The sequence below is a fragment of the Lathyrus oleraceus genome, chromosome 7 (assembly GCF_024323335.1).
Source record: "Lathyrus oleraceus cultivar Zhongwan6 chromosome 7, CAAS_Psat_ZW6_1.0, whole genome shotgun sequence".
Taxonomy (NCBI): Eukaryota; Viridiplantae; Streptophyta; class Magnoliopsida; order Fabales; family Fabaceae; genus Lathyrus; species Lathyrus oleraceus.
Genome location: NC_066585.1, coordinates 54,137,578 through 54,151,288, shown reverse-complemented (window position 1 = coordinate 54,151,288; position 13,711 = coordinate 54,137,578). Strand labels below are relative to the sequence as shown.

Here is a 13,711-nt window from a genome sequence, read left to right as displayed (position 1 = left end):
CTGCACTTTGTTAGAGAAAAAAACAAACACAAACACATATTTCTTCTCCCCCTTTGTCATTAGCAAAAAGGATGGGAAAAGACTTGAAATATGTAAAGAAATCATGAAAAATTAAAAACAAAATAATAATGTTTACCTATGAGTTTTACCTCATGAGAGACTTCATCAAATAATTATTCTTGCCGAAACATGATTTTGAAGTCTTTGTTACAAAGTTGATTTATACTTGGAAGATTATGCTTTAGTTTGTCAACTTAAAGTATATCTTCAATTGGATGTGAAAGTTAGTGCTTCAACTTTGCCAATGCCAAGAATTCTTCCTTTAAGGTATTCCCCATATGTGAAATAACCCTTGGACTTTGGAACTAGATTTGAAAGTTAGTTTATGCCTCCCATCAAAAACTTAGAACAACCACTTTATCAATAAAGCATAGATTTTGAAGTGGTCTCCAAGTAAACCTACAAAACAATTAAGTTTTATTTGGTACCCAATATGCTTTGGGTCCATGATAGTTAGTTCCTTTCTTAACCCATACATAATGGCCTTGAGCAACACTAAAGTTTCTAACATAACAAGCATTAGGTGTATGGCCATTTATACCACAATAAAAACAAGTAGGTTGAAAATAACTTCTATATCTAGGAACATAATTCTTCTTCTTAGCAATCATTTCCTTTTTATGACTTTGATGCACACTTTTAGAATTGTTTACTTTCTCTTTAACAACTTGTTCACTTGCTTTAACAAAAATGGTCTTGTTAGAAGTTTGTTTAGCAAAATTTGAATAACCTAAACCACTTTTATCATTTGAGTATCTTTGACTACTAAGAACATGTTCCAATCCGATTTGACCTTTTTCATATCTTTCAATAACTCTCTTCAATTGAACTATTTGAAAAGCAAGTGACTCACATTTAGTGCATGCAAAATTCTTGATTAATTCTTCCTTTTCATCTTTGAAATTATTTTTCATTTTCTCAATATTTTCTTCCAAAGTTGATATTTGATTCTTTTGAGATGAAATGGTTTTGTATAGAATTTTGCATTCACTTAAAAGTTCATCAATTGCTCCTTGAGCATCATTATCAAAAATTGAAAAGTTACTACTAACCTCATCGCCTTCATCGTCGGAATGATGTGATGCTATCAATGCTAGATTTGCGCTTTGATCACTATCGGAATCCGATGAAGAACTTATTTCATTGTCATCCCAAGCAATGTAAGCCTTCCTATTGTAATCCTTCTTTCCTTTGTTGTCACGATTCTTTGCGAGTTTGGGACATTCCGATTTGATGTGGCCTTGTTTTCCACATTCATAGCATGTAATGTCTTCATTGGATGTTGATGCTTCTCTTTCTTTGTTCTTTGAGAACTTCTTTCTTCTTGTGTAACTAGAGTTTCCAATATTATTTTCTGCACCAAAATATTTTCCTAGTCTTTTTACAAGACGCATAAAGTTTTCGTCCTCTTCGGGATTGTCTTCTTTCTTCACAACTTTGGAATCAACTTTTAAGGCAATGCTCTTGGATTTCTTCTCTTGGACCTCATGTTTCTCCAATAGTCCAAGTTCCGTCTCATATTCTTGAAGCTTTCCGAATAAAGTAGCGGATGTCATTGTTGATAAACTTTTCTTTTCGGAAATCGCCGTCACTTTGGATTGCCATTCTCTTGTTAAAGACCTAAGCACTTTAAGATTAAGTTCATCATTAGTTAGTGTCTTACCAAGTGCTTTCAAGTGATTTGTCAAATGCACGAATCTTTTTTGCAAGTCGAGGATTGATTCTCCCGGTTGCATTCGGAATAACTCGTACTCTTGACTTAACGTGTTCAATCTAGATCTCTTGACTTCGGTCGTTCCTTCGTGAGTTTCTACAAGAGTATCCCATATTTCCTTTGCCGTTGTACATGTTGAGACGCGGAAGAATTCATCCATTCCAAGTGCACTTTGTAAAATATTAATCGCCTTTTTATCATAGAGAACCCTTTTCTTATCATCATCATCCCATGAAGTTTTAGGCTTTGATGAACCGACGCCGTTAACAACCGTTGTAGGAACAAAAGGACCATTTTGAACTGCCTCCCATATGTCACTTCCTTGTGCTTCTAAATGTGCCTTCATACGGATTTTCCAAAAGTCGAAATATTGACCGGAAAACAAAGGAGACTTGTTACTACTACCACCATCTTTAAATACAAGATCATTGTTTGCGGAAGCCATCTGAATCTTTAGGAACAAGTTACCTAAAACTTGCTCTGATGCCAATTGTAAGTTGTAAATGCGCCTAAGAGGGGGGGTGAATTAGGTGGTTAAAAATTCTTCGATCTTGTTTCCGGTTTTTGGTTATTTTTCGTTTAAGTGCGGAAAAATAAATTGCGGAAAGTAAAAAGACACCGGAATTTATAGTGGTTCCCTTCACAATCCGAAGGTACATCCACTCCCCTTTCGACTCGAAAGAGATTTCACTATAGTTAGAATTATCGTACAGCCTACTCACACCAATGGTGATGCTTACTATCTAACCTATAGGTAATCAAGTGTATGAAGAACAATCCTCTTCAACACCAACCCTTGTGTCCAACAATCCTGGATCACAAGTCAAACAGAAATAAATCTTCTTTGATGATTTGAATAAAGTGTAGTATTATCAATCTTCTCTTGATTGATCTTCTCCTTATGTAACAATCACTTTAATAATGTACAAGCAAGTGTTCAAGTGTATGATGAAACTTAGATGAATAATATATGAAAGTTTGATGCACAAGTTTCACACTTTTGAAAGTTTTATGAACACTTTGTGAAAAAGAATATTTTATGTAAATGATTGTTTTTGAAGTTTTATGCAAAGGAGGTGTATTTGAAATGCTGACATTATGATATTTATATATTGCTAAAACATCTCTACAAATAGGTATCAATGATGAGGGGATGCCATGATTCATTTGAGAAAAGTTTTAGACACAAAGACATGAAAAGTTGCCTATTTTTAGCCACTGCATCAGTGTTAATCGATTAACATATGTGTTAATCGGTTAACACACCTCAACGTGCAGAAAATATTCAAAAGTAAAATACTGCTCCAAAACAATGAAAATTACGGCGGTTCAAAACGCCATAATTTACCAACAACTGCATGTTTAAAAATATTCAAATTTCAAAAGTAAAAAAAACTGCTTCAAAACGATGCAAATTACGGCGGTTCAAAACGCCATAATTTACCAACAACTGCATGTTTAAAAATATTCAAATATTCAAATTTCAAAAGTAAAAAAAGATTTAAAAACAATTCTTTAAAAGCATGAAACTCATGGCATATATTTTCTAACACCCTTAAACTTATATAGCATGCATGAGACACTTTTGAACACTTGCATAAACATTATCAAGAGATGAATGTTATACCTTTGATCAATCCAAGATAAATCTTCAAGACTTTAAATAATATGAAATCTTGTTCTCGCTTCAATGTCTTGATCCATTTCCTTTTTGAGCATGCATAACATCTTGAATGAATAATGTTGTCTTCATCAAAACCATTTAGAGGCTTGCCTTCACATTCTCCCCCTTTTTGATGATGAAAACCCAATTTTGAAAGTGTGCTCTATTTTTGTTTCTCTAACACAAAAGGCTCCCCCTTGATCAATGCTCCCCCTAAATTCATGATTTTTAGAGAGTCTTTTCTAGCTGCACTTTGTTAGAGAAAAAAACAAACACAAACACATATTTCTTCTCCCCCTTTGTCATTAGCAAAAAGGATGGGAAAAGACTTGAAATATGTAAAGAAATCATGAAAAATTAAAAACAAAATAATAATGTTTACCTATGAGTTTTACCTCATGAGAGACTTCATCAAATAATTATTCTTGCCGAAACATGATTTTGAAGTCTTTGTTACAAAGTTGATTTATACTTGGAAGATTATGCTTTAGTTTGTCAACTTAAAGTATATCTTCAATTGGATGTGAAAGTTAGTGCTTCAACTTTGCCAATGCCAAGAATTCTTCCTTTAAGGTATTCCCCATATGTGAAATAACCCTTGGACTTTGGAACTAGATTTGAAAGTTAGTTTATGCCTCCCATCAAAAACTTAGAACAACCACTTTATCAATAAAGCATAGATTTTGAAGTGGTCTCCAAGTAAACCTACAAAACAATTAAGTTTTATTTGGTACCCAATATGCTTTGGGTCCATGATAGTTAGTTCCTTTCTTAACCCATACATAATGGCCTTGAGCAACACTAAAGTTTCTAACATAACAAGCATTAGGTGTATGGCCATTTATACCACAATAAAAACAAGTAGGTTGAAAATAACTTCTATATCTAGGAACATAATTCTTCTTCTTAGCAATCATTTCCTTTTTATGACTTTGATGCACACTTTTAGAATTGTTTACTTTCTCTTTAACAACTTGTTCACTTGCTTTAACAAAAATGGTCTTGTTAGAAGTTTGTTTAGCAAAATTTGAATAACCTAAACCACTTTTATCATTTGAGTATCTTTGACTACTAAGAACATGTTCCAATCCGATTTGACCTTTTTCATATCTTTCAATAACTCTCTTCAATTGAACTATTTGAAAAGCAAGTGACTCACATTTAGTGCATGCAAAATTCTTGATTAATTCTTCCTTTTCATCTTTGAAATTATTTTTCATTTTCTCAATATTTTCTTCCAAAGTTGATATTTGATTCTTTTGAGATGAAATGGTTTTGTATAGAATTTTGCATTCACTTAAAAGTTCATCAATTGCTCCTTGAGCATCATTATCAAAAATTGAAAAGTTACTACTAACCTCATCGCCTTCATCGTCGGAATGATGTGATGCTATCAATGCTAGATTTGCGCTTTGATCACTATCGGAATCCGATGAAGAACTTATTTCATTGTCATCCCAAGCAATGTAAGCCTTCCTATTGTAATCCTTCTTTCCTTTGTTGTCACGATTCTTTGCGAGTTTGGGACATTCCGATTTGATGTGGCCTTGTTTTCCACATTCATAGCATGTAATGTCTTCATTGGATGTTGATGCTTCTCTTTCTTTGTTCTTTGAGAACTTCTTTCTTCTTGTGTAACTAGAGTTTCCAATATTATTTTCTGCACCAAAATATTTTCCTAGTCTTTTTACAAGACGCATAAAGTTTTCGTCCTCTTCGGGATTGTCTTCTTTCTTCACAACTTTGGAATCAACTTTTAAGGCAATGCTCTTGGATTTCTTCTCTTGGACCTCATGTTTCTCCAATAGTCCAAGTTCCGTCTCATATTCTTGAAGCTTTCCGAATAAAGTAGCGGATGTCATTGTTGATAAACTTTTCTTTTCGGAAATCGCCGTCACTTTGGATTGCCATTCTCTTGTTAAAGACCTAAGCACTTTAAGATTAAGTTCATCATTAGTTAGTGTCTTACCAAGTGCTTTCAAGTGATTTGTCAAATGCACGAATCTTTTTTGCAAGTCGAGGATTGATTCTCCCGGTTGCATTCGGAATAACTCGTACTCTTGACTTAACGTGTTCAATCTAGATCTCTTGACTTCGGTCGTTCCTTCGTGAGTTTCTACAAGAGTATCCCATATTTCCTTTGCCGTTGTACATGTTGAGACGCGGAAGAATTCATCCATTCCAAGTGCACTTTGTAAAATATTAATCGCCTTTTTATCATAGAGAACCCTTTTCTTATCATCATCATCCCATGAAGTTTTAGGCTTTGATGAACCGACGCCGTTAACAACCGTTGTAGGAACAAAAGGACCATTTTGAACTGCCTCCCATATGTCACTTCCTTGTGCTTCTAAATGTGCCTTCATACGGATTTTCCAAAAGTCGAAATATTGACCGGAAAACAAAGGAGACTTGTTACTACTACCACCATCTTTAAATACAAGATCATTGTTTGCGGAAGCCATCTGAATCTTTAGGAACAAGTTACCTAAAACTTGCTCTGATGCCAATTGTAAGTTGTAAATGCGCCTAAGAGGGGGGGTGAATTAGGTGGTTAAAAATTCTTCGATCTTGTTTCCGGTTTTTGGTTATTTTTCGTTTAAGTGCGGAAAAATAAATTGCGGAAAGTAAAAAGACACCGGAATTTATAGTGGTTCCCTTCACAATCCGAAGGTACATCCACTCCCCTTTCGACTCGAAAGAGATTTCACTATAGTTAGAATTATCGTACAGCCTACTCACACCAATGGTGATGCTTACTATCTAACCTATAGGTAATCAAGTGTATGAAGAACAATCCTCTTCAACACCAACCCTTGTGTCCAACAATCCTGGATCACAAGTCAAACAGAAATAAATCTTCTTTGATGATTTGAATAAAGTGTAGTATTATCAATCTTCTCTTGATTGATCTTCTCCTTATGTAACAATCACTTTAATAATGTACAAGCAAGTGTTCAAGTGTATGATGAAACTTAGATGAATAATATATGAAAGTTTGATGCACAAGTTTCACACTTTTGAAAGTTTTATGAACACTTTGTGAAAAAGAATATTTTATGTAAATGATTGTTTTTGAAGTTTTATTTAAAGGAGGTGTATTTGAAATTCTGACATTATGATGTTTATATATTGCTTAAACATCTCTACAAATAGGTATCAATGATGAGGGGGTGCCATGATTCATTTGAGAAAAGTTTTAGACACAAAGACATGAAAAGTTGCCTATTTTTAGCCACTGCATCAGTGCTAATCGATTAACATATGTGTTAATCGGTTAACACACCTCAACGTGCAGAAAATATTCAAAAGTAAAATACTGCTCCAAAACGATGAAAATTACGGCGATTCAAAACGCCATAATTTACCAAAAACTGCATGTTTAAAAATATTCAAATATTCAAATTTCAAAAGTAAAAAAAACTGCTTCAAAACGATGCAAATTACGGCGGTTCAAAACGCCATAATTTACCAACAACTGCATGTTTAAAAATATTCAAATATTCAAATTTCAAAAGTAAAAAACGATTTAAAAATAATTCTTTAAATGCATGAAACTCATGGCGTATATTTTCTAACACCCTTAAACTTATATAGCATGCATGAGACACTTTTGAACACTTGCATAAACATTATCAAGAGATGAATGCTATACCTTTGATCAATCCAAGATAAATCTTCAAGACTTTAAATAATATGAAATCTTGTTCTCGCTTCAATGTCTTGATCCATTTCCTTTTTGAGCATGCATAACATCTTGAATGAATAAGGTTGTCTTCATCAAAACCATTTAGAGGCTTGCCTTCGCATTCTCCCCCTTTTTGATGATGAAAACCCAATTTTGAAAGTGTGCTCTATTTTTGTTTCTCTAACACAAAAGGCTCCCCCTTGATCAATGCTCCCCCTAAATTCATGATTTTTAGAGAGTCTTTTCTAGCTGCACTTTGTTAGAGAAAAAAACAAACACAAACACATATTTCTTCTCCCCCTTTGTCATTAGCAAAAAGGATGGGAAAAGACTTGAAATATGTAAAGAAATCATGAAAAATTAAAAACAAAATAATAATGTTTACCTATGAGTTTTACCTCATGAGAGACTTCATCAAATAATTATTCTTGCCGAAACATGATTTTGAAGTCTTTGTTACAAAGTTGATTTATACTTGGAAGATTATGCTTTAGTTTGTCAACTTAAAGTATATCTTCAATTGGATGTGAAAGTTAGTGCTTCAACTTTGCCAATGCCAAGAATTCTTCCTTTAAGGTATTCCCCATATGTGAAATAACCCTTGGACTTTGGAACTAGATTTGAAAGTTAGTTTATGCCTCCCATCAAAAACTTAGAACAACCACTTTATCAATAAAGCATAGATTTTGAAGTGGTCTCCAAGTAAACCTACAAAACAATTAAGTTTTATTTGGTACCCAATATGCTTTGGGTCCATGATAGTTAGTTCCTTTCTTAACCCATACATAATGGCCTTGAGCAACACTAAAGATTCTAACATAACAAGCATTAGGTGTATGACCATTTATACCACAATAAAAACAAGTAGGTTGAAAATAACTTCTATATCTAGGAACATAATTCTTCTTCTTAGCAATCATTTCCTTTTTATGACTTTGATGCACACTTTTAGAATTGTTTACTTTCTCTTTAACAACTTGTTCACTTGCTTTAACAAAAATGGTCTTGTTAGAAGTTTGTTTAGCAAAATTTGAATAACCTAAACCACTTTTATCATTTGAGTATCTTTGACTACTAAGAACATGTTCCAATCCGATTTGACCTTTTTCATATCTTTCAATAACTCTCTTCAATTGAACTATTTGAAAAGCAAGTGACTCACATTTAGTGCATGCAAAATTCTTGATTAATTCTTCCTTTTCATCTTTGAAATTATTTTTCATTTTCTCAATATTTTCTTCCAAAGTTGATATTTGATTCTTTTGAGATGAAATGGTTTTGTATAGAATTTTGCATTCACTTAAAAGTTCATCAATTGCTCCTTGAGCATCATTATCAAAAATTGAAAAGTTACTACTAACCTCATCGCCTTCATCGTCGGAATGATGTGATGCTATCAATGCTAGATTTGCGCTTTGATCACTATCGGAATCCGATGAAGAACTTATTTCATTGTCATCCCAAGCAATGTAAGCCTTCCTATTGTAATCCTTCTTTCCTTTGTTGTCACGATTCTTTGCGAGTTTGGGACATTCCGATTTGATGTGGCCTTGTTTTCCACATTCATAGCATGTAATGTCTTCATTGGATGTTGATGCTTCTCTTTCTTTGTTCTTTGAGAACTTCTTTCTTCTTGTGTAACTAGAGTTTCCAATATATTTTCTGCACCAAAATATTTTCCTAGTCTTTTTACAAGACGCATAAAGTTTTCGTCCTCTTCGGGATTGTCTTCTTTCTTCACAACTTTGGAATCAACTTTTAAGGCAATGCTCTTGGATTTCTTCTCTTGGACCTCATGTTTCTCCAATAGTCCAAGTTCCGTCTCATATTCTTGAAGCTTTCCGAATAAAGTAGCGGATGTCATTGTTGATAAACTTTTCTTTTCGGAAATCGCCGTCACTTTGGATTGCCATTCTCTTGTTAAAGACCTAAGCACTTTAAGATTAAGTTCATCATTAGTTAGTGTCTTACCAAGTGCTTTCAAGTGATTTGTCAAATGCACGAATCTTTTTTGCAAGTCGAGGATTGATTCTCCCGGTTGCATTCGGAATAACTCGTACTCTTGACTTAACGTGTTCAATCTAGATCTCTCGACTTCGGTCGTTCCTTCGTGAGTTTCTACAAGAGTATCCCATATTTCCTTTGCCGTTGTACATGTTGAGACGCGGAAGAATTCATCCATTCCAAGTGAACTTTGTAAAATATTAATCGCCCTTTTATCATAGAGAACCCTTTTCTTATCATCATCATCCCATGAAGTTTTATGCTTTGATGAACCGACGCCGTTAACAACCGTTGTAGGAACAAAAGGACCATTTTGAACTGCCTCCCATATGTCACTTCCTTGTGCTTCTAAATGTGCCTTCATACGGATTTTCCAAAAGTCGAAATATTGACCGGAAAACAAAGGAGGCTTGTTACTACTACCACCATCTTTAAATACAAGATCATTTTTGCGGAAGCCATCTGAATCTTTAGGAACAAGTTACCTAAAACTTGCTCTGATGCCAATTGTAAGTTGTAAATGCGCCTAAGAGGGGGGGTGAATTAGGTGGTTAAAAATTCTTCGATCTTGTTTCCGGTTTTTGGTTATTTTTCGTTTAAGTGCGGAAAAATAAATTGCGGAAAGTAAAAAGACACCGGAATTTATAATGGTTCCCTTCACAATCCGAAGGTACATCCACTCCCCTTTCGACTCGAAAGAGATTTCACTATAGTTAGAATTATCGTACAGCCTACTCACACCAATGGTGATGCTTACTATCTAACCTATAGGTAATCAAGTGTATGAAGAACAATCCTCTTCAACACCAACCCTTGTGTCCAACAATCCTGGATCACAAGTCAAACAGAAATAAATCTTCTTTGATGATTTGAATAAAGTGTAGTATTATCAATCTTCTCTTGATTGATCTTCTCCTTATGTAACAATCACTTTAATAATGTACAAGCAAGTGTTCAAGTGTATGATGAAACTTAGATGAATAATATATGAAAGTTTGATGCACAAGTTTCACACTTTTGAAAGTTTTATGAACACTTTGTGAAAAAGAATATTTTATGTAAATGATTGTTTTTGAAGTTTTATGCAAAGGAGGTGTATTTGAAATGCTGACATTATGATATTTATATATTGCTAAAACATCTCTACAAATAGGTATCAATGATGAGGGGATGCCATGATTCATTTGAGAAAAGTTTTAGACACAAAGACATGAAAAGTTGCCTATTTTTAGCCACTGCATCAGTGTTAATCGATTAACATATGTGTTAATCGGTTAACACACCTCAACGTGCAGAAAATATTCAAAAGTAATATACTGCTCCAAAACAAATGAAAATTACGGCGGTTCAAAACGCCATAATTTACCAACAACTGCATGTTTAAAAATATTCAAATTTCAAAAGTAAAAAAAACTGCTTCAAAACGATGCAAATTACGGCGGTTCAAAACGCAATAATTTACCAACAACTGCATGTTTAAAAATATTCAAATATTCAAATTTCAAAAGTAAAAAAAGATTTAGAAACAATTCTTTAAATGCATGAAACTCATGGCGTATATTTTCTAACACCCTTAAACTTATATAGCATGCATGAGACACTTTTGAACACTTGCATAAACATTATCAAGAGATGAATGTTATACCTTTGATCAATCCAAGATAAATCTTCAAGACTTTAAATAATATGAAATCTTGTTCTCGCTTCAATGTCTTGATCCATTTCCTTTTTGAGCATGCATAACATCTTGAATGAATAATGTTGTCTTCATCAAAACCATTTAGAGGCTTGCCTTCGCATTCTCCCCCTTTTTGATGATGAAAACCCAATTTTGAAAGTGTGCTCTATTTTTGTTTCTCTAACACAAAAGGCTCCCCCTTGATCAATGCTCCCCCTAAATTCATGATTTTTAGAGAGTCTTTTCTAGCTGCATTTGTTAGAGAAAAAAACAAACACAAACACATATTTCTTCTCCCCCTTTGTCATTAGCAAAAAGGATGGGAAAAGACTTGAAATATGTAAAGAAATCATGAAAAATTAAAAACAAAATAATAATGTTTACCTATGAGTTTTACCTCATGAGAGACTTCATCAAATAATTATTCTTGCCGAAACATGATTTTGAAGTCTTTGTTACAAAGTTGATTTATACTTGGAAGATTATGCTTTAGTTTGTCAACTTAAAGTATATCTTCAATTGGATGTGAAAGTTAGTGCTTCAACTTTCCCAATGCCAAGAATTCTTCCTTTAAGGTATTTCCCATATGTGAAATAACCCTTGGACTTTGGAACTAGATTTGAAAGTTAGTTTATGCCTCCCATCAAAAACTTAGAACAACCACTTTATCAATAAAGCATAGATTTTGAAGTGGTCTCCAAGTAAACCTACAAAACAATTAAGTTTTATTTGGTACACAATATGCTTTGGGTCCATGATAGTTAGTTCCTTTCTTAACCCATACATAATGGCCTTGAGCAACACTAAAGATTCTAACATAACAAGCATTAGGTGTATGGCCATTTATACCACAATAAAAACAAGTAGGTTGAAAATAACTTCTATATCTAGGAACATAATTCTTCTTCTTAGCAATCATTTCCTTTTTATGACTTTGATGCACACTTTTAGAATTGTTTACTTTCTCTTTAACAACTTGTTCACTTGCTTTAACAAAAATGGTCTTGTTAGAAGTTTGTTTAGCAAAATTTGAATAACCTAAACAACTTTTATCATTTGAGTATCTTTGACTACTAAGAACATGTTCCAATCCGATTTGACCTTTTTCATATCTTTCAATAACTCTCTTCAATTGAACTATTTGAAAAGCAAGTGACTCACATTTAATGCATGCAAAATTCTTGATTAATTCTTCCTTTTCATCTTTGAAATTATTTTTCATTTTCTCAATATTTTCTTCCAAAGTTGATATTTGATTCTTTTGAGATGAAATGGTTTTGTATAGAATTTTGCATTCACTTAAAAGTTCATCAATTGCTCCTTGAGCATCATTATCAAAAATTGAAAAGTTACTACTAACCTCATCGCCTTCATCGTCGGAATGATGTGATACTATCAATGCTAGATTTACGCTTTGATCACTATCGAAATCCGATGAAGAACTTATTTCATTGTCATCCCAAGCAATGTAAGCCTTCCTATTGTAATCCTTCTTTCCTTTGTTGTCATGATTCTTTGCGAGTTTGGGACATTCCAGTTTGATGTGGCCTTGTTTTCCACATTCATAGCATGTAATGTCTTCATTGGATGTTGATGCTTCTCTTTCTTTGTTCTTTGAGAACTTCTTTCTTCTTGTGTAACTAGAGTTTCCAATATTATTTTCTGCACCAAAATATTTTCCTAGTCTTTTTACAAGACGCATAAAGTTTTCGTCCTCTTCGGGATTGTCTTCTTTCTTCACAACTTTGGAATCAACTTTTAAGGCAATGCTCTTGGATTTCTTCTCTTGGACCTCATGTTTCTCCAATAGTCCAAGTTCCGTCTCATATTCTTGAAGCTTTCCGAATAAAGTAGCGGATATCATTGTTGATAAACTTTTCTTTTCGGAAATCGCCGTCACTTTGGATTGCCATTCTCTTGTTAAAGACCTAAGCACTTTAAGATTAAGTTCATCATTAGTTAGTGTCTTACCAAGAGCTTTCAAGTGATTTGTCAAATGCACGAATCTTTTTTACAAGTCGAGGATTGATTCTACCGGTTGCATTCAGAATAACTCGTACTCTTGACTTAACGTGTTCAATCTAGATCTTTTGACTTCGGTCGTTCCTTCGTGAGTTTCTACAAGAGTATCCCATATTTCCTTTATCGTTGTACATGTTGAGACGCGGAAGAATTCATCCATTCCAAGTGCACTTTGTAAAATATTAATCGCCTTTTTATCAAAGAGAACCCTTTTCTTATCATCATCATCCCATGAAGTTTTATGCTTTGATGAACCGACGCCGTTAACAACCGTTGTAGGAACAAAAAGACCATTTTGAACTGCCTCCCATATGTCACTTCCTTGTGCTTCTAAATGTGCCTTCATACGGATTTTCCAAAAGTCGAAATATTGACCGGAAAACAAAGGAGGCTTGTTACTACTACCACCATCTTTAAATACAAGATCATTGTTTGCGGAAGCCATCTGAATCTTTAGGAAAAAGTTACCTAAAACTTGCTTTGATGCCAATTGTAAGTTGTAAATGCGCCTAAGAGGGCGGGTGAATTAGGTGGTTAAAAATTCTTCGATCTTGTTTCCAGTTTTTGGTTATTTTTCGTTTAAATGCGGAAAAATAAATTGAGGAAAGTAAAAAGACACCGGAATTTATAGTGGTTCCCTTCACAATCCGAAGGTACATCCACTCCCCTTTCGACTCGAAAGAGATTTCACTATAGTTAGAATTATCGTACAGCCTACTCACACCAATGGTGATGCTTACTATCTAACCTATAGGTAATCAAGTGTATGAAGAACAATCCTCTTCAACACCAACCCTTGTGTCCAACAATCCTGGATCACAAGTCAAACAGAAATAAATCTTCTTTGATGATTTGAATAAAGTGTAGTATTATCAATCTTCT

General features: G+C 33.8%; 1 protein-coding gene across 1 annotated transcript; it reads right to left on the bottom strand.

Annotated features, from left to right (window-relative positions):
• Positions 1-10,466: 10,466 nt before the first annotated feature.
• LOC127101987 (uncharacterized) lies at positions 10,467-13,274 on the bottom strand. Its single transcript, XM_051039412.1, has 4 exons — positions 12,880-13,274; positions 11,792-12,735; positions 10,592-10,597; positions 10,467-10,501 (listed from the first exon to the last, which is right to left on the bottom strand). The coding sequence occupies exons 1-4, from the start codon at positions 13,272-13,274 to the stop codon at positions 10,467-10,469; spliced, it is 1,380 nt and encodes a 459-aa protein (XP_050895369.1).
• Positions 13,275-13,711: the final 437 nt, after the last annotated feature.